Raw genomic sequence first — 21,987 nt, 5'->3', positions numbered from 1 at the left:
CCACCAGCTGGTGACACAAACAGCTCAGACACACAGGAAAGCAGAGGTAAGCTCTGCACCTCCCTGCACCCCCTGAATTTCTGCAGCCTTGCGTGGCTGGCAAAAACTCCCATGACAGATCGCTTCTGTTCGTTTAGAGTCTCTGCTAGATTTTGGTCCAGGTTCGTTAAACTCCCACTTGCGGTGTATTTTGAAGTGAAGCTTTAACTTCAGTTACTACATATGAAGAGTTAAATTTTGACTCTGAAAGCTCAATAAATGGGGCTATCTTGATTGATGCTTTAAGTGCAACCCCTTCCCAATATTCTGAACATAATGAGGTTAGTGCTAAAAGCTGGATTCTCTCTCATCTGTCTGCATTATCTATTTATTCCGCACACGTCACCATGGTAAATGAGTGCTGCATTAAGTACTAAATAGGAGAGGTCAGACAAACTCTATGTTGGTTTTTTCCCTCAGCAAGGCTAAAATATTTATTAATGGATTTTAGTCTATTACCTGATGTAAAAATAAAAAAAAAATAAACCCCCCAGTACCGACACATTATTGAAGTATAATTTAAGCATAATCTCAGAACAAAGTAATTCAACATTCTTATTCAAAACATTTTGTCTTATAATGTTTAAATGGACTTAATTTCTAATAGACTTTAAAATTTTTTACCCTTTAAAAAAAACCCACTCAAAATACAAGCAGAATGTTTGCCACCAGCTAAACTAGACCTATTTTAATCCAAACTTTTTTTTTAAATGCCACCAACTCCTTAAACTGTATAGTCATGTAGCTATATTAAATTTAGCTTAAGTACTTTGACTGCAAGAAGTAGTTAATTACACCTAGGCATTTAATTTTTTTAAACAGAAAACTCACCAGCTAGTCAGAATTCTCACCAAAACAAACCGTGTGAGGTGTACCAATATTTGTCACAGTGCAAGTATGTTAAGAGTTCCTCTCTAGCAAAATATTAAGCCTTGTGAATGCAATGAAGTTAGAATCTGCCCAACCAACCATCTCACCAGGCTAGGCAGTGGTGCACACAGCTGTGCTCTGCCCGTGGCACAGGTCTTTGTCATCTTAATAGGCACGGAGGTGATAACAGAGGTAAACATTCCGAAAGCTTATCAGTCCTGATGCTGAATAACCAGGCAGCTGGAGATCTGTAACATGAAGCCATATATATTAAAAATGATTTGCAAATAATCTCCTGGGGTGGAAGAAGGCTGTTTCTATGGTGCTTTTGTGTAAGGAATGAGGAAAACAGATGAAGAGTACAAGGTTCGACTCTAAAAATACCTCCTTCACTTCCAGACAGTTCCATGGACATTGACCCTTCCAGCACCAAACCAGCAGGAAGCAGGGAGCAGGAGGAACAAGTCATGTCATGGCACACATTAGGAGCTTACCTGCACTGATAAGTACAAAAGTACATCAATTCACCTGATGGGGATTTAAGGCTGGAACAAAAAAAAATGGATTAATGTAATTTCACCCATACTGGGAGTGAGTAAAACTTTTTTTTTTTTTTTGGCTTCATGTCCTCTCGGCTGCCCTGCTTCTCTGATCTAGGCCAGAAATCTGCATCCTGGTTGTGAACATCCAACCTCTATTTCCAGCCTGCTGGGCTGGCTCAGGCCTCTCCATGGAGCACAGCTTTCGCAGGCGGCTCGCATCCTGCACCCCTCCGTCGCACAGCGGGAAGGCAGGCTCTGGTGAACGGGAGGGACTCGGTCTCGTTTTGACTGAATTTACTCACTTCAGCCAACTAGACTATAGTCAGCAGAAGCAACCAAGCTCATAGGGGCTATGCGTCATGTAAAACGTACCTATGTAGGCAACGTTAAACATCGAAAACAAAGGAAGAACGGATAACAATAAACATGAAAAATGAGGTAAAATAAGTGAATTTTGACCAGAACATGCACACCACCTTTTTGTCTTGGCTTTTCCTGAGCCATTTTCAGACCATTCTTGTTAAAGCATTACTTGGTGACTAAAGAGATAGTCCAGACTCCACTTGGGCACTGTGTGAAACAGTATGTGTTTCCTACTGTTTCACACCATGTGTTTTACATAATGACTAAAATGTTCCCAGGGAATGTTTCTATTTGTGAACTAATGTGTTCGTGACCTCAAAGAACAGCAAAAATGCATCAGGCTCCTTTGGTGATAACCTTGGCTCTAAGCGCAGCAGTGCCCGCTCAGCCTCGGGCTTGCTGTCTTTACTGTACTGCAGGAAGCAATGGCAGCTTTCTTAGGAGGTGATGACAATGACACGTAAAATCCTCACCCTCTCATGAAAATGGAGCATTTTCATGAAAGAGTCTAAGGAAAACTTTTTTCTGTTTGTTTTTAAATTCATTGCTTCTGTTTGGAGCCTCTGAGCTGTTGCTTCTGGGCTGCATTAAAAACAGTTCAGGCAGTTTCCTGACTTTTCTCTTTGTTTTTCTTCTTTTTTTTTTTAAGTCCCTGAACTTTTCTTTTTATTTTCATGGATCAGATCATGGAGTCTTTAGTCATGTTGCATATGTGTGATGAACTTATGCTGAGGCTTGTCCCAGGGACTTCTGAGAGCCTGAACTGCAAAGTAAATTCAAAGTAACCCAAATGAAAGAGCATCCGAGCATAGTGTATATGGATAAGAAAAAAGGGGTGTAGTTTGCCATTGAACGTTTGCAGTCACACATCAGCCTGCAAACGGCAGGATACTCACAAGCACAGACATTGTCATCTCTGTTCTGGAATCCCTATCACTTGTCGGGTCCTATGCAATGTTTGGTTTATATAGGTCACTGTTTCACTGTGTCAGATGGCCCTCTCCAGCACAGGCCAACAGAACACTAAGGTCCTTGCTGACCTGATGAACACTGCGTGACCTCTGAGCATCCTGGTGCCATTGGTGACATACACTGAGCTGTGCCGGTGCCTGTGGTGTGAGGAGACACAAATCTTTTTCATAGCTTATTGCCATACCGCCACAAACTCCTAGACTGAAATGAAAACAGACAGCATACTGCAATGTTATTCACATTTAGCATATAGAAAGGCCAACTAGTTTGACCAAAAAAAAAAAAATACAGTTAATGACAGTTTTTATTAATGTGCTGCTTTTCTGAATGCTTTATTACTGCATTAGAAGCCTAAATTTGCAATTGAAAACAGCTGCTATTTGGCTTACTCACTTTCTATTTCCTGAACTAAAGTAAGCACTATGTTCTACCAGAATCTCAAGCTTTTGAAAAACATACTGGTTTTCATGAACTGTGAGACCAAGAGTTCTCTGCTGATTCAAGTTTCAGTGAGACTTTTGCCTGAGAAAGTATAGCAAAATTGCCTGAAAATGCCCAGGAACAGCTGCCTCCTACTTAGCAGGTCTTTTTTGATCTCAGTTCATTTTATATTGAGGAAAAAAAAATCCATGATCACCAGATGTAACACAAAGACATCCATTCACCTGGAAGCATCACCTAACAACTATTAGTCACAACCACTAATGCTGGGTAGATCATACTGCATTTATCCCTGCAAGGATGTAGTGTTGGTATAGTTTGCATCATCAGAAAAGCACATCTATACGAGATTTATTGTGTGGAGAAATTCTGGGAGAGTTAGAACCAATTTAGCATAAAATGCCTAACCTGCTTCGGGTTGTCATGGGGTTGCCACAGGTGTAAGGACAGTTTTGCCTCCCACCACCCATCTGGCAGTGATGTTTGCTACTGCACTAAACATTGGGGCTGCTCCTGAGGCACCTCAGCAGACCTCTGGGGAAGTGGCAGTAAGCTGAAAGACATGAATCCCTCCTCGGGCCAGAGAAAATCAGTTGGGAACAAGATGGAAAAACTGCTAATGCCCAAAGACAAGCTGCAAGCAAGTTCCTTGTCTGGAGACAGGTACAGCTTGCTTATCTTCACGTTAAGATTTCCAGCCTTCAGAAAACTCAGATGTACTGAGTTGTACTTGGCATATATGTTTTATATTGCTTTTGCAGTGAAAATATACCCTTTCTGCTTTGAAATGAGATTTGCAAAATACAAAAAGACAGCTCTGGAGAAGAGTTATCAACCAGCTGCTATATTTTTCTTATTCCCAAACACCCGGTAACATTTACATTACAAGCAAGGAAGCCAGAACAGGCAACTGAGCAGAAAGGAGAGCTGGAAACAGAAAATACATAGAAAGTTCAGAAATGCAGAAGTTTGTCCTAATGTTTACCCATATTCTAATGCTTCAAGAAGACTGAACACTTCGACACAAGTTGAGCAGCCAGACTGTTTGATGTTGTGTTGGCTCTGTGACAAAGCCAGTCCACCCAAGAACGCTGGCATTGTGTTCTGATCAAAGCGAGCCCTAATGGCATTAAACCCGAGTTGTGGTCTGACATATTTTCCTCTCTCAACTGTCACCTCTCTGCATTGCCACCAGCTTTTTCTTGAGCTCTTGCAGCATGATATTCTGCTAGTTTAAAGCATGGCCAGATTTTCATTTCAGATTTTAAGAACTGATTTTTATATATATACTGCTGTGCTTGGTAAGGAGACGGGAGGTTGTGATTATTATGGCAGTGCAGAAAAGTTTGTTTTCAGGATATGGTGATACCTGGTTTTTGTTGACTTTAGTGATATTGCAAGAGAAAAAGGAAGCAGGAGAGCTTTAGCCATTTTTGGATTAAGCCCTGTGCAGCATAATAGTTAAATGTGTCTTTAAAACTAAGCATATACTTATGTTCCTTTTATAAAGGACAGACACAGAGCAACTGTGGCTATAGCAGGATACAAGTGGGTTACCCCAGCAACCCCATGTGCAGGCATCCTGCACAGGATGAGATGCTGCACATCTCTGTAGTTCCATCCACTAATATTTGTCTTTGCTTTCACAGATAGTAAAAGAGTCTTATAATTTCAAATAAAAGTAAAACTGATTAAATATTATGAAAAATGCTCAGAAAATATAGCTCCATTGATCACAACTGAAGCACAACAGCGTTAAGTAACTTCATAACTTAAGTCTCAATTTGCTAGCTCTAGCTTCTCTGCTCAGAGGTGACATAACCCATCAAAGAGCACTTACAGAAAGAGTTAAGGATTTATGCGTTGCTACATTGCTTCACAAGCTCATATTGTCCACTGCAACCACTGTTGCTGCTGCAATTCAAATTTTTCTTTTGTTGACTTTGATTGCAATTATATATGATGCCAATCAGAGTGAACACGATAAAACACTCCAGTCAAGATATTACAGGCTGGATATTACCTCCTGCAGTCACATCTACTGCCTAGCTTTAAATCACTTAGTGTGGTCTAGCACCATTGTCTTGGAAGCAATGAAGCCAGGCAGATTCTTGTTACAGTTTTTGAGTCGCTGTCATTAGTTTAAAATTACTTAGCCTTAGTAGATACTACATCTTTGTTTTATAGCATAGCGGACCAGACCTAAATCAGTGATGACAGATGCCTGTCAAAGCTGTAGTAGACATCAGGGATGGATGAGAAGACTTAGAAGAAAACAACTATTTTAGATCTTTGCCCAGCACAACTCAAACTAAAATTATTATGAAGTTCTGAAATGTCCAAACACATTTTACTGCCTTCTGGTTTCCAGATGGTTCTGCATCCAGAACACCAGAATACCACAAAAATGCTGCTTTTCCCCTGCTGCAATCAGAAGCAGCTGCAACAGGAGGCTATAGAAAAGTCTGATTCTTAGCAAATGCCCCTCTCTGGTTTTCAAAATAAAAGAAGTTTAGATAATTTGAGTAAACTTTGCACGGGCATCCAAACATTTAGAATTGCATTAGGACACACATTTCAAACCCTTGGAAGCATATCCTTCACTAGCTCTTTGCTCCTAAAGAGGAGGGAATTTGAGGACTCCAGTGGGTAAAATTCAAGAGACAGGACTCTGGTTTAGCTCCCTGTTGATCTTGAGAATCACACTTCCAAAGCAATTTGTTGGAGTGTCAAGTTAGCACCCTTACTATTATTATTTTCTTGACTGCAACCATATGCAGTGATGCATTTAACATTTTTGGAGACAAACTGTTATTCAGCATTCTTTTCCAAACCCAACAACTGACCAGCATTTTGGGGTTTAATCAGCAAGGCGTCAAGAGCCCCTAGGATTAGCTGACTCTGAAAACTGAAGGTGTACAATTGTTTCAGAAGCTGAACAGCACCTTGCAACATCAAGACCATAAGACGTTTTTTTACTGTTTGTACTTGCATTGTAAAGCTCTTGTCTGCCTTTCCAGTTTGGCTTTGCAGTCCTTGTATTCAGCCAGTTTACACAGCTACATGTGCACACCCTGTTCAGAACGCTTGCCCATATCAAACATGCCATATGGAAATATACAGGCACATGCTCATGCATAAACCACATGGTGAACTGCAGGAAAATGAAGGTGCTTTTAAAGTTTTTATTTTTGTCTGAGTTCATATAAAATTAGAAAACAAGACAAGATTATAATTTAACCAAAGAATACCTTCACTGATACTAGTTCCCAGTATCTAGTAAAAGGGGAAGATATCTACACAAATAAATATAAATAAGTGAAGAGGGTGAATACTAACTCTTGGGCTTATGTGGAAGTTGTCCAATAGGTGCAGCATCCTGACTCATAATAAAAATGATTTATTTAAAGATTTATTATGAACATTGCAGGAAAGGAGATAACAGACATGTACCACTTTGTTTACATTAAAAATTCCTGCAAATTAAAGAGTTCTTATTCTCTGCTTGGTTTTGATTTGGTACTGTAGCAAGTACCTGTTTATAAAAGGAAATATGACAGTACGAAATGTACAAAGTGACTTGCAGAAGAGATTAACAGTCAAGGTGAATTTGCTTTAAATTAAGCCCTAGCAACACCGACACTGTAGATCTCATCAAGGTAAGGAAAGTCGGTCTAAGGCAGATGTTTTGTGCACCGTTACTGACAGCTGAACTGCTCCCTACAATTCAGGCCAGAAAGCTACTTTCCAGACTGGGGGTGGTGGTAGCCCTGCAGCAAACACCTGGGTCACTCTCAGCGTCAACAAATACAACCTGACAAATACAACCTGAGATATATGCCACGCTTGTACCTCCCTAATCTGCGTGCTGTGCTGCAATGATCTCAACCCCAAGAGCAGGGCTCTCTAAATGCTTCTTTCTGCACATTCTGAGAAACTTCAGCTGCTGGTGATGTTAATCAGAGCTGGAGACCACCAGCAACCTGCAGTAAGTGGGGATCCTAACAGAGCTAAGGTGGTTTTATTCTACTGAGAGGCCAGTGCATACAGGCATGACCTCAGAGACACATCAGTGAGCAAAAGACTGAACTGCTTTTAAAAAAAGATTGAGGTGATGAAGAGATAAGGCAGGAAAAAAATGTTGCAGAGCACTACAAAAGAAAAGTTTGATATTACGTAGGTAGTGTGTTCCAAAGGGATTATGTCTTGATGTCTTTTTCCTGTAACCCATTCTTGCTGAACTTTTTTTTGCTTATAACACTGCCTAAACAGCTTAGTAAAGAGTCCTTCTGAAGTCACATCTATGTGACAAAGTATGTTGCAACCTGAAATCATCCCACCCCCACAGAAAATCTTATGGGAGGAGTCTTGGTTGAAGATAATGTATTCACAGTCGAAAAGGAATAATGAAAACAGGCATCAGATCTTTCATCAGAAAACCAGAAAACAACCTGTTTTGCAGAAGCAGTTCCCTTAGCTGCATTAGCCCTGGAGCCACCACATACCGCTAGAGATTGGAGAACCAAGACTAGGACTTCATGGACCTCCAAAGTATCCACCCAGGGAAAGAAAATGTTTGTGGATGGAAGTGCTGGATCTGGGTCATATTAATTCTCCTTAAGCATATGACAGAAGATTTATGTGGAGGGTAAAATCCTGAAATTATTAACATTATCTGGAGGCTATGAGTTACACATATCCATGGGGTTTATTCCAAACAGTTCTAAGATCCATTATCTGGTATTCAGTGCTATGAAATTAATACTGGATTTTTAAAATCATGTAGTTAATAAAACCAATTTTCAGATAATCCTGTGTATACAAGTTCAACAATTTACAAGGTATGTTGGCACTGACCTGGAGGCACGTGTTCATTCATGATGACGAGTGATGCTGGTGTAGGCCTTCTTTTCCTGATCTGTAACAGGTATAAAGCAAGGAGAGTCATTAGGGTCCATCAACCTCCCCTCACACAAAGCAAAGCAAAAAATCCATCTGGAGTTCTCCTGAGTATATAGACCAGACACAGTTAAAACAGCAAATATTTAAAGAACAGCAGCATGTCACAGTCCTACTGAGTGCTCATCTGGTCTGACAGTGATCAGGGTCATGCTGCTGCTTGTGCACAGAAAACAAAGGTATGAGGGAGAGGGACAGATTTCCAAAATACCTTTAGGATTTGCAATCATCTTGAATAAGTTTTTGGACATTAGTATTGCTCTTTAACTAAAGAAAACCAATACTTAAGACTTTCAAAATAATGTTTTCAAAGAGCACTATACAACAGAACTTTACATTTCAATATATAAACCTGAATTTTATGCAATTCTTATTCAGAGTTTATTTGGTTAACTACTTCTGTTCCATGAACAGTGGTTAACTCCATGATATTGGACTACCCGCCTATAATGCACACATTTGCTTTGAAAGCCCTGCATTGTTTCACTAAAGCCTCCAGATTATTGATAATCCACTGAATTTAAGACAAGGACCAAGAGTATTTAAGCTAGAAACCATTCTTACATGAAATCTCAGTGTCAGTGTGTTTGTTCTTTTTTAGCTGCTGAGCCAACATCTGTATTTAGCTGGGTTCAAATTTTGCTTTCAGAGGCGTAAGTGGAAAATTACATCATCGGGGTTAATGGGTTTATTCCAGATTATCATAGCTGACAGCAAAATTTACTACTTTAATTTCAACACACACCCTCAGTGAAACCATAGAGCACTTGGAATTAAATTCACAACACAAAAAGAAAGCACTGCCTATAAATTCTGGACAGATTTTGGGCCACAGCATTTCAAAAGCCATGGGAATTCCAGGAGATCCTAATCCTATGGTCCTCATAGATTTCAGAAAAATGTCAGAACATGTCCTGCTTGAATTTATTGCAGGACTGTTCCATAAGGTACAGATATCTCACAGCTCAGAAGCACCTATGGACAAAATGAAGACCCACAACAATTCTCTCCTGAACCCTTCTAGTATTTCTTCGTTCAGTGGTCACTCACAACTCATCATTTTCTGGCAAAGGTGGCTGCCTTTTAAGAGACACGACATCAGAATATTCTGGAAACCAGATACCTGTCCTAAAGGTGCAAATAGTTTCGTAGCTATAATGGCACGGAACTGTCAAGGTTATAATATTCCCCTGGTATCATCTCAACCTAGACTTACCAAAATAGAAGTAAATGTCAAGAAGGACTTGCACTGAGAGAGCTATACTGGGTCACCTAAATAGGATTTATCCAGCTTGTCTCATAAGATCCCCTGTGTCCTTCTTTACGCACTTCTACACATATCTGCACATAGTAATAAGTATCTTTTCCTCCTTAGATGTCTGTACTGCTATATATATATTATATGTACGTGTATGTTTTGGGAGCGAGCCAAAACCTAAATTAGCACAGACAAAATTCCAATGCAGACATAAGTCAGGCATATTTCTTCATGTATATATTTTTCAAGTATGTAAAACACTATAACAATGACATAAAGAAAGCTGTATAAAAATCACAAGAAATACAGGAGGTAACTGAAGAAATAACTACTGTGGAAAAAATAACTCATATTTTCTCATGTTAAAATGAATAGTAAATAAACTGTCTTCTGTGCAATCTTTCCATTAGGTACCTATTACCAGCTTCACGTTTTGCTTTATGTACACGTAATGTACTTTAGTTGATTTGTTGAGAATGTGTATTCATGTGAAGTGTACGTATTACTGTACAAGTCCAGTTCTAGAAAAGGCACAATAAATATATACTGAATAAACCTACCCAAGGTAAGGATGCTTTATTCTGGCCAGAGGACATATCCTCCTCCCTCTTTGGGTGTATCCAGACATCGCTATAATGTCCAGAGCATTTAATCTACAGTTACACTATTATAAGTTAGGAAAGCATTCAGGCCACAAGTATTACCTGCTCTTGCCCCACACCTTGCCCCCATTCCCACCCCACTCCCTCAAAATGGTGAAAACCCCCATCTTCCTTACCTGCTCAGCTGCCTCGGGATCTATTTGACTCTGAAACAGTGGCACAGCAAACTGTATTTTTTTAGGGCTGTTGGGCTCCATCGCGATTCCGAGGTGAGTCAGGGGAGAGAGGAGGCTGGAGCCTGCGAGTCGGTGCGCGCCTCTCCCCGGCGCCCTGCCCGCGGCCAGGCTGAGCGCTCCCCGGAGCAGCCGTACCTCCCGACCGAGCACAGGAATCTGCGTGAGCCCAGCGACTCCCTTATTCCACATCCACAGAGATGCTGCTGGCTTGGCTATTTTTTCTTTTCCCCCCCCTCTCCCCTCTCTTCTGCAGCCCTTCAGATCCTCTCAGCACAAAGCTGAAAGGAACAATAAGCTAATTGTGTACCGGTTCATTTCTACATATGCCAAGCGTTCACTCAGAAGCTAATTGAAAATGCAATACTAGCATTGCATGGCCTGGAGCCCTGGGATTTGAAAAAGAGGATCTCTCCACTGTACATTACTATCTGGCTGCTCAGAAGTGCAATGCAAGCTCCCTCTGAGTATTGCTGATGGGCTTTTAATTATTGATGAACACAAATCAGGAAGTTTTCAGATTTTGGGGGTGGAGGTAGCAGGAGGGGTGGATGCAATAATTCCATCTCTGTTAGAGTGTGCCAGAACCGCTCTCCTCTTCTCACGTATCAAACGATTACCTTTGCTCTATCAAATCCTTTTCTAAACCTCTTCCAGGAAGATTGTTGATGATGATGCTACACAGATGCCTACACTTTCATGAAGCTTATTTGGTGTGCTAAGTGCGTTTGCACCTTAGGCTGAGTTTGCAGATTTAGACTGGGATTTCTTCCAGTGGGCTCCATCTTACATGACTTCAGATACTGAGAACACCCACGCTTCAGCTGGCTACCTGGGCTCCCTCAGGCTAGGACAGCAAAGGGCATTTCACCCCGTCCTAGTTTAGCGGAACATGGTGTTTGCTGGAGATGACATTTTCTCTCCGTTAACCCTAGGTGAAGTAAAGGTGACTCCTACACTAGTTACCTCACTTTTAGATGGCTAAAATTTAGAGGGCACAATCCTCCTTCAGGGTACAAAACCCATGCCTTCTTCCAAGACCAGGGAAAGAATTTGGTCAATCATACCAATAGTACCCTTTGGTGAATGTAATTGCTTTTCACTTTTCATTTCACTTTAATTCAAAGGAAGTGTATGAAATGATACACAGCACCCATGGACCGAAGGCGCACCTTTGCTCAGGGCAGCCAGCCACAGCCAGGCAGCACGGCAGAGCTCCTGCGACAAAGCTGCGGTTGGTGCCGGAGCCACGTCCCGGTGGGAAGGTGCCCTGGAGCCAGATCAAAGCGCTACGCTGAAAGCTTCGCTCCGAAGCCCGAGAGCACCGGGCCAGCCTCTGGTTACACACCAAGCCAGAAAGGAAGGAAGGGAAAACGAGGTACAGCGGGAAAACCCAGGCTGGCCCATCCCCCCCGAATCAGCGTTACCTGGGGTGAGGCTTCCTGCTGAGGGAAGGTGCATGTTGGTCGGGGTCTTGGAGGGCCCACGGACTCTCTCAGCAGGGGAGAGGACACAGACAGCCAGAACGGAGAGCAAACAGATCATGGAGAGGAGCAACAGCTTGGGGCTGCCTCTGGCAGACTGCAGGAAAGAGGCAGAGAAGCGGCTGGATTCAGAGCTGGGTCTGGACATCACCAACACTCAGAAGAATCTGAAAACGCATTTCTTGTCTAGGCCACTGAAAACACTACAGATTTTCACAGTTCGTCACAGGTTTCTTCAGAGTCACTGAGTATTTTCCCACCCGTGCCAGCAGAGGAGGCTGGGAAGGAGCAAGGATCGTGGTTAAGAACAACTCACAAGGCACAGCAGAATAAACCAGCAAGTCACGGGTGGGAACTTTGTTCGGCTTTGGTTTACACGAATGAAAACTGTTAACACATTGTCAGAATGCCAGGGTATTTCTGAGCAGAGGCAAGCACACTAGCTAGCTGGTTTATGAAGAACCTGATCATGCCCAGGAGGCGAGCATACACTAAGAGTTAAAGTCCCAGTTGACTCTGATCAAAACTCCCAGCGAGGGCTGAAATTTCTCTCCTGGTCCAAATCAAACCTACTGACCAGAGTGGTTTCCAGCTGACAACTAGTAGCTGGCAATTTTCCTGTTAGATTTTCTGTGATAGTTTAGGTAGCATTAACTTGGAATTGTAGAACCACAGAAGATTCCCTCTTGGAGGGGACTTCTGGACTTACGTGGTCCCACCTGCCGCTCAAAGCAGAGCCTGAGACCAGGTTATCCTGAGCCTGTCAGGCCGAGTCCTGAATATTTTCAGTGCTAAGGTGACATGCTGTTTCATTTACCACAACAGATAAAAGAGACGCACCGAATAGTGATGTTCAGCATTTCATACGACCATTTTTAAGCCTTGACTATTGCTACAAAGATGAATCATAAGTTGCTTTACAGACTTCCACCGACAATTACAGCCAGAGTGCAACTGCAGCAGTGCCACCAGTACAACCAAGAGTCTAAGACACTAAAGTAAGAGGCACACGTCACCTTCACCAAGGACAATTAGAGAGCTGTTTTCAGGACAGTCTAATTATCCAATTTCACAAGTCCTTCATGAACAGACATGCCATTAACTTCGATGACAGCTCCAGACATAGCAGATATACACAGGGATACACCTGGTGGGAGGACATACACAGGGATCTGAAGTTGTGGCTTTTCTCCGATCTGTTTTCACACTTGAAAGAAAATAATTTTTGTTTTCTCTGTCTCAGGTAACATGAGAAAAATGTTCTCCAGCTGCTTTGCTGTTATATATATCACTAAATAATGTATTTAAAATATTTGATTTCTCTATGATAAAACTGCTTGCCTTAAAATATCTATTATAGCTGTCTATGGAACTTCAAGTATTTAATTACGCTACAATTACAGTGTATGTTACTGTATTACAGGAGCTACAATTCTCATTACAAAGGCTTAAAATTTCTTCAGTTAATGATAAAGTCAGTTGAAAAAAACATTCAGACAGTGAAAGAGTATTAAAACATTAAATGCTCAAAGGATTACAGAGGTGAGTTTCAGCTCTAGGTTGCTGGACATTGCTGACTAAAGGAATTACGTCTCAACAATCATATGAAGAAACAAACCAACAAAACCACTTCTTGGCAGGTTCAGAAGGGAGCCAGACAACAGGACAAGACAAGACACAAAGACAAATCCTTAATGGGGCTGCCATGCCTCCAAGAGAGGCCCACCAGAGATGCAATGTGGAGATACCTGCCCCTGCAGCTGTCCTCCCTGGGCCTATTTGGAGCTGGCTGCCACCATAACAATAAAGGTATTTTCAAAATAGTATGAGGCATATTACAGAGAGCACTCAGATATAGTATTTCAGGATTACTACATCAGCTCGCTCTTACACCTAATTTGCAGCACTAGATGTCTCTGGGCAAAGTGTGCTTGCATTTTCTATAGACTGCATCATAGTCTGGGGAAGAGCTGAAATGCATTTAAGTACTGCCAAATCCTTTTAGCTCATCTTCTGTTTTTAGTGCACTCCCCACAACGTTTTAAATTCCTTCATGATTCAGCTAAAACTATCACGGAAGAAAAAAAAGTAATAACTGTCCAAGATCTTTCCTTCCTATGTCATTCATTAGGTTCTGGTATGAAGCACCATCTTTTAATGTCTTACCATAGTGATGAGCTACCAGAGTACTCACGGCACAGCTGCTGCTTGAGATATTTTCCCTGTTGTGTTAGGAGAGGTTTATGGTTTTTTCCCAGCCAAAGACAAGTCTGCTGTGAAAGGAATTCTGGGGTCTCTGCGCTGCATTCTCCCTACACAGTTTCTGTTGCAGCTGTGATCTGTCTCAGCTTCTCTGCTGTGGTCAGGGGCTACTGCAGCATCAGCCTGGAGAGGAGAGAGCTCGAGCTGGCTGTAAAGCCAACCTGCTTAAGGCTCTGGCTTCTAGTTCCACCAGTGCAGATGCAGGGAAGCACTCAGTTAGTTCTCTCACCTACCAGGCTGCCTTTGCAGAGCGAGAACTCGGCTTGGAAATGGCACTTCTTCCAGCGCGTCTCAGGACAGAACTTTAATCCCCACTGTAGCTACTGATACGTGAGATTCTTTGCAAAGATGTGTTGATCCGTGCTTTCCTCGGGCTCTCTGGCTGGGACCTGTCCTCACGCCAGCACCTCCCCAGCACCCTGCTGGGCAGCCCCAACATGCCGGAGGAGACACGCTGCAGAGCACAGCACACCGCTCCCTGGCTGCTGCCCGCTGGCCTCCTGCTACAGCCAGAGGGGACTTCAGCATGCTCTTTCTTTCTGCCCTTTCCTAATGAACTGACAAGCTGCCTTTTTCTGGAGAAGCATCAGTTTCACAGCTCGGAGTGTTGGTCATGGGCAGAAGGGAGGCAGAAAGCATAAACACTGGACGTGGTCTTTGCTGGGCACACCGTACCTGTTCATCGACAGGTTTTTCTCTTGGGGCTCTACACTGAGCATTGCTCATAGATGTTACAATAAGGCGCAAGCCTTTCAGGAATAAACAATACGAATATTAATGACTTATTCAAAATGACCATGAAAGTTTCCTTTCAAAATAGCTAAATACAGGCATTGCAACCAGGGTGGTTCCCAATGAACTGCTAGAAACAGTGTCTGCTATTTATATGCAGAAAATGAGAAGAATTTAAAATCTGCAAGGGTGGGACAACATAAAGCAGACCATGTCTGTCTTGTGAGCAGTAAGGGCTGCCACAGGCAGGTCAAGAAAAAGAACAGAAAGGCTTGTTGAGCAGCAATAGAGTTGGTGGGACGTTCAGTTGGCCTTGTAACAGTCTAACCCAAATTTCCATCACCGGTACTTGTCCATCGAACGCCAGGCTTGGACATGCTTATGTACTAACTATATACATGGATTCATAAAGCCTAGAAAAGTAACAAATACAACTATTTCTATCCATACAATCTCTTTTGTTGAGATAATCACTCCTTAGCAGTATAGCTTTAATCATAATCAGTTAAAGTTGCCTTTATCTGAGGACATAAGAATGGATACTATCTATTCAAGTCTTCTTCTGGGACTCACAGCTCTCCAGACTACCAAGTAATGTGGATATTTACTGGTAGGGGCTACCCACTACTGTCCATAGAATACACACATCCAAAACATAGAGAATGAGCTGGATTAATGGGACATCACCTGATTAAACAGTCAAAAGATCCATGTCTAGTAAGGACCTACAGTTCAATAGTGCAGAACCCAAAATTTTGGTACTGGTTTTAGGGTATTAAGTGCATACTTAAATCCTGCATTGTTCAATCTTTAGTACAGGACATTGCTCTTCAAAATAACTTTTCCTGTCTTTGATACTTTTAAAACAAAATCTGAAACTAAAGCTGAACACACAAAACTGAACAGAAATATTTCTGTAGATCTTTTCTTTAAAAAATGACTCTAAAACTCCCCAATAGGTTGTAGCAAATAACCGATGGAAAACAAGACTACTTCAGAAAATAAAAATATGAGAAATTCTACATTATTATACACAGACTCACAAATACAGAAATACCTCTGAAAGCAGGTACCTGTACCGAAGATTTCACAGTAATCACAAGGGCTACTCACCCACTGAGGCAATTCTTGCTTTTCATCATGCTGCCTTCTCATCACTACCACCTAATTACTTAACCACTGTCCAGGATTTTTCCTTTCACCCTGTCCAAAAAAACAGAAAGATGTTTCTGTGTATAATATTCACCATCACTCAGCAAGCATCTATGCAGAATTGCCTGATATACAAGCTATGTGGAATTATCAAGCGATTTCTTTTTTTTTTTAAATGTCTTTTAATGTTGTTACAACTTTTGTTATAACAATATTGTGCATTTTTATTCTATGGCATGAAGGATTACTATCACATCTAAAATCACATATAAAATATTAAAGCAAATTTGCATTATGCCAAGTTAACAATATGAGTTTCTTGTTTTTTCTGAAAATCAAACCATGTATTATTTTGACATTATCATGTTAATTCAGAAGAAAGTCTTGCAATGGACTGAGGCCATCTAACCAGCAGTTATTTTATTTTATGACAACATCCAAGTTTCAGGGTTTTGGGTTTGTTCCCTATTGAAAAAAAACACACCCCAGAAGTTACATTTTCCAGTAATTTAGGCATGTTTTTGTTTTACGCGTCTAGTCAAGGCTTGAATTATTCCAGTTTCCAAACTGGGCTCTTGTTCCCTCTCCCTCATCAGTACCTTCCTGTGGCCAGTTTCACTGAAACAGATTCATCTAGTGGTGTAACTAAACTAAAATGTTCTGACCTGTGCTGTATTTCAAGCGTAAGCCATTTGCTCAGCAGTACACAAAATCCAAAGGCAGCACAAATGCTGCCCCTGAAGACTCGGTAGAGTAGTACTGGTGAGCATTGGTGGTTGGACTGTATCAGCAAGGCTTTAAATTCTCACCTTAAAAGAAAACAGCAATCGAAGCAAACTCGTCCTTAGGAAATGTGCAGCTTGGAGCATCTTGGGCATCACTTGCCTTCCAGAAGCAGGCTGCCAAGGCCTTGCACATCACATAATTTCAGAGAAAGCAGAAGACACAGGGCAGCCCCCCTCCCTCTATGAAGGTCATGGTCAGCAAAAGTGCCTGAAAGAGCTTCGTGAGCCCATCAGCTCTTTCAGAAGAGTCAGGGCCACTTTTGAGTCCTCTCTCCAAACAGCACTGCAGAAACTACCAGCAGCAGAAGCCTCTCCTCCCGTGTACTCACCCCCGGCCGTGCAGCTGGGTCCGTGGCCATCCTCCATCCTTTCTTTTTCAGGTCTTGCATACACAGCGCTGTGGGTGAGCGGTGGCAGCAGCACCTTACAGGCATCACAGCACTAACCCAAGCATGCAGGGGGCTGCTCCCACCTTTCCAGCTATTGCCTCCAGCTTCTGAATGCTGAGATGTCTCCACATTTCAGCAGAGGTTGTTTTTGTTGCTTTTCATTGCAACAAGGGAACAAGAGGGGCTAGAAACATGCTTTTACTCACCTTAAAAAAACAATAGAAATAAAAAAAAAAATCTCCAAGTATTAGCCTCCCAAACCTCTGCCTGAGTTGAGCTGTGCCATAGGCACATATTGCTCTGTAGCAGGCTAAATACAACTCTACTTTGCTGCCAACAGGGATGTAGCTGCCCTGTACCCACAGAAAACAGCTAGTTCTTAGGGTTTCCAAAATACATCACTTTGCTTTACATTCCTGCAGCCAGCTGGCATCCACAAAGATCGCTATCACAGTGAAGTTTAGAAAAGCATCCAAAATATCTCCGGCTTTACTGCCGGCTTTATTCACAGCAAATTTGATTGACCAATATTTATCAGCCACTATTAAAGCTGGTTTAATCTGCATAGAATTCATATCAAATTGCAGGCTGGTAGAAAAAAAGACAACACTGATCTGTAAGGAAAGTAGCAGTTTCAGTCACCAAACAAAAGAAAAAACTGTCCACGCTCAGAAAATCGTTACAGCTGAATTGACGTTACTAAAGGGCAAGCCACCCAGGTTAGGTGTGTGTCCAATAATAATGACGGCTGTTCCTAAGGCACAAGCAGAAATGTCAACAGAGGTTGATATCAGTTCAGCTTAACTTATATGACAGCAGTGTACTACAGTTTTATCTTTTTTAAACAGGAGTTTATAGATGTTCCTATATCTACATAAATGTCACTCAGAAAATATTACCAGTAAGTGTCTTAAGAATGGCAAAAATCACTTACCAAGGATTATGGAAAAATAGGTGCTCCTATATTCATTAGTTTTAGTGCAGTTTTTAGAAATGCCATTTCGAAATGTCTTCATTTTAAATTATGCCAGAACCTCACAAATACGCCTTCCACCAGCTGGATGAAAAATTGGCACTATTTTTCATTTCTTAGGATATATTAAAACACTAGATTGCATTGCTGAGATCAAATGTTCTTACAAGCTACGAGCTGAAGTGCCATAGACACTCCAGGACGTTACCTACAAGTGACTTTCCTTGCCAGAGCGGTGCGGAGCCAGGCGACCAAACCTGCGAAGCATGGTGCTGGCAGCCCTTGGCTCCTGAAATGCTTTCCTCCAGTGCTCCGAGAGATCCACAGTTGCCACCTCTTTTGGAATGCCACTTTGAGTAGCATATGGGCACAGGACCTAGATTAACAGTTGAGTGTGCAAATTAACCTGGCTGGGGGACAAGGGGAGCATCTGCTGCTGCCATTATTTGAGTAGGTTTTGGGCTTGTGCATTTGTGAAGGAAGGTTGCAGGCACTTGGGTCTGGCTGGTCGCTCCCCAGTGGCACTCTGCAATGGAACCGCATACTCATACAAGCTGCAAAGAAAAGCAGAAACCCACTGCAGCTTACCACCTCGTATGGATTGGCACACAAGCGCTGTCAGAGCTTATATTTCAACTTTTAAACATGTGGGATGAGGCTTTCAAGAAAGCTCTGGCTGTACTCACAGGGACAAACTCTGAAGACAGGTCAAAACCAACCAAATTCTTGGAGCCACAACGGGAGCCAAGAAGTTTAAGACTTTGGTTTTAAACGCCAATATTTCTTTCAAATTTATGTGTCACATTTCCTAAGTATACAGGGTCCCCTGAACATCTGAAAGCTTTTGGAAACTCAAGTCCTGAGCTTTCCTGCTGTTCTCCATTCTGTGTAACATTTGATGAAATCTGTTATTTATTTTGCTTAAGAGTAAACCATGCACAAACGAAAAACACTGACACAGATTATAGGCAAAATAAATATTTTATTGGTTTATTATACACGTTTTTTAAGAAATCAGCCCTTGTGTCTTCCTAACACAATTTAAAATCTTACAAACTTTTTCATATAATATTGTTATATTTGAAACTATTTTTGATTAAACACCTTGACATAGTGTAGAGAGTTTTAGTAGATGGAAATGGCAAAGGAGCAAAAGAGATTCCAAGCACAGCAAAATGGGATATTACATATCCACTAAATGTCTATTTGACCACATAAAACCTCCAATGACTTCCAATTTGCTCCATTGGAACAAACGCATGCTCACCAGGCTAACTGAAAATACACTCAGTGAGGGATGGGGAAGGAAAAGAGGTTTTTTCCATGTTCCCCATAATACAAGCAAGGTCGTTCATTCATTCCAAGTTGCACATCCTAATTACTTTCAGAAGATCGGTACTTTTATTGCATTTTGGTTAATATGAAGCAGAAGAGAACTTCTCTTGGTATGACTGAGAGCAGTCAACACAAAGACAAAAAACAGTGCTTAAAATAAGGCACTTTTCTATAGAGGGTTGGGCATACAGTAAGGAAGCAAATAAAATCAGAAATTGTCTTCTACACAAAGATAAGGCTTTCAGTGTCAGAACTTTAAGTAGTTTTAAGTAACCTCACGTCATTCTACCACTCTGCTAATAGTAGCCGCCCCAAGAATTAACAGCAATTTTTTACAACAGGATTGTTTCCTTCTTTTGAAGTGGCACTAAATAACAGCAGTGGAAACCATTATTGGTTATTTCAAGCTCTTAAAGTGGATCAGTTATTGCACAATAAATACCTCATAGAGGTCAGTGTTTTTGGGGTTTTTTTTGTTGTGTTTTTTTTTAAAAAAAAAAAAAAGCTAGGCTGAACACATCTGTTATTTATAAATTGGTTATGTCTGGAAATCTTCAAGTTTCATGATGCATCCTTAGACAAAGAAATCAGCTACATAAAAATTTACAACAGGGACGTACAAATAAATAGAGCCACAGTTTTGTTGACATTCTAAGGAAAGCAATGAACTAGTTAAAGTGTCTAAGTCTTTATAGATGAACTCAAGGAAAGGTACACATCATAGAACCAAGCGTCGAATACAGTAGCCTATCTCAGCAGCTTTAACATCTCCTGAAGCAAAATTAACTTGACACTTTCGACAGTGTATGCTGCCCATAGCAGAATCCCACAGCATTTCGGACTACATCGAACCTTACAGAAAAGAAAAAGCAGGAGGAATATCTCAATTAGATTTTTGGAAGTCTGCTTGTTATGCTTAAGTGTGTATTTTGTTAATATTCATATCTAAGGCAGGCAAACTAAAGAAATCGTCTCACAGGATGCATTCATATGCAAAGGCATCATGGAGCACTAAAAATCAAGGACCACTGCATGAAAGCTGACAGTAGAATGGGCCAGACCACAAACTAGCTGATATTCCAAAGCTATCCAGGATTATGCGTATCCACTGTATTTAATAAACTTCAGTTTTGATCACTTATCTTGCAAGGGGAAAATGCAAACAAAGCAAGGCTTGTTAACAATCCCATATGAAAAAAAAAAAATGTTTCTGGCAGATTCCCAAAGATTACCTGTAGTACCAGTTTCATGGCTGTGTATCTTGCTTTGCAGTTGCAGATCTGCTTTGGGGTGATACAGCTGCTAACAATCCACTTACTATTTCTCGTCTTATTTCACCAACAATGGATTCCTTGATCTGAAAGGGATTAGCCAGAGTTTTAAGGTCAGTAAGTTATATAACCAATGGATAAAATTAAATGATATTGCAGATACATTTGACATTATCAACATATGAAAAAGTACACCACAAAAAAATCAACTTACAAAAAATGCAGATGGAAAAATGTAAGAGGGTTTCTGTTGGAAAAATAACTCTAAGTAATTTTAAAGTTCTTGCAAATCGTACAATTGCAAACCAAACTTGTTTTATTTTTCCAGATGGCAAATGTATCTAAGTTTTACACTTAGGATAACTGGATTTATGTTACGACAAAATACATTTGAACTATGCAAAGTTCTGCAAACAGCCTTTCAGGATATATACATCAAAAACACCCCAAATGCACTGCTTTTTGACATCAGTTGCTATCTCTTAAAAAGGAAGGCAGGACCGATCTACCTCACAAATGGATTACGCTGTAGGAAAGGTCCAAATCCATGAACACGAGCGGCTGTTTTCACATAAATCAAAACATAAAACAAGATGAATCCTAATTACATACTTTCAGCAGCAAAGACAAACATAAAACTTCAATAGCTGCTCACATCATCAGCTGGCCACTGGGATATGATCTATGCCAGCAAAGACTGTTTTTCACAGGACTGTGACAAAGCTTATACAATTACATTTTACATAAAACAAATGCAGGAGTTCCTAGTAGCAGGCACCTGAGTGTGGCTGAGGCTAGAACAAAGGAAGAGCAGAGCACTGATGGCTACAGTAACAGAAACAAAGGAGAAAAGGAGGCAAAACGCAGTTCCACAAGAGCACATAATGCCAGAAAGGAGCAGGGTATGACAAAGAAAAATAACATGGGCTGCTTGCAAGTAGGAGAAATCTTTGGCACCAACTCATTTTTCAGATGGTCTTCAGGAAGGACTAACAAGTCAGATGCAGTTCCCAGGACAGGGGAGGACGACAGTGGTGAAAAAGTGCAGGGGTGCAAAAGCCAAAGCCCAGCCACGGGGGCACTCACAGAAGCACTTATCAGCCCAGTTAAGCAGTTTGCTCTCTTGTAAGTCTCCCTTCCTCCTGGTGCGTCAAAAGGATTAAGCAACATCAGAAGGGTGGCAGCAGCATTAGCAACAGGTTATTTATCCCTCGTTCACATTGGCAAGCAATTCAATCTCTAAACCATTAGTGGCAAAGTTCCTTGTTTCATTACTGCTTTGCATCAAGCAGAAATTCAGAGACTCTAATATTACTGAGAAACAG

General features: G+C 41.3%; 2 protein-coding genes across 2 annotated transcripts in view; both read right to left on the bottom strand.

Annotated features, from left to right (window-relative positions):
- The window catches only part of PPP1R1C (protein phosphatase 1 regulatory inhibitor subunit 1C), a 53,426-nt gene extending 42,647 nt beyond the window's left edge, over window positions 1–10,779 (bottom strand). Inside the window, exons 1-2 of the mRNA XM_037398204.1 lie at window positions 10,223–10,779; window positions 8,085–8,145 (exon numbers count right to left, since the gene is read on the bottom strand). Of these exons, the coding sequence (XP_037254101.1) occupies window positions 8,085–8,145; window positions 10,223–10,471 (310 nt within the window). The 5' untranslated portion in view covers window positions 10,472–10,779. The remainder of the gene's footprint in view (window positions 1–8,084; window positions 8,146–10,222) is intronic.
- An 8,239-nt stretch (window positions 10,780–19,018) lies between these two features.
- ITPRID2 (ITPR interacting domain containing 2) overlaps window positions 19,019–21,987 on the bottom strand; it is a 42,642-nt gene continuing 39,673 nt past the window's right edge. The window contains exons 18-19 of the mRNA XM_037397442.1: window positions 20,624–20,748; window positions 19,019–20,243 (exon numbers count right to left, since the gene is read on the bottom strand). Coding sequence (XP_037253339.1) covers window positions 20,638–20,748 — 111 coding nt within the window. The 3' untranslated portion in view covers window positions 19,019–20,243; window positions 20,624–20,637. The remainder of the gene's footprint in view (window positions 20,244–20,623; window positions 20,749–21,987) is intronic.

This window comes from Falco rusticolus, chromosome 8 (genome assembly GCF_015220075.1).
Source record: "Falco rusticolus isolate bFalRus1 chromosome 8, bFalRus1.pri, whole genome shotgun sequence".
NCBI lineage: Eukaryota > Metazoa > Chordata > Aves > Falconiformes > Falconidae > Falco > Falco rusticolus.
Note: the sequence above shows the minus strand (reverse complement) of the source record. Positions and strands in the feature narration are given on the sequence as shown.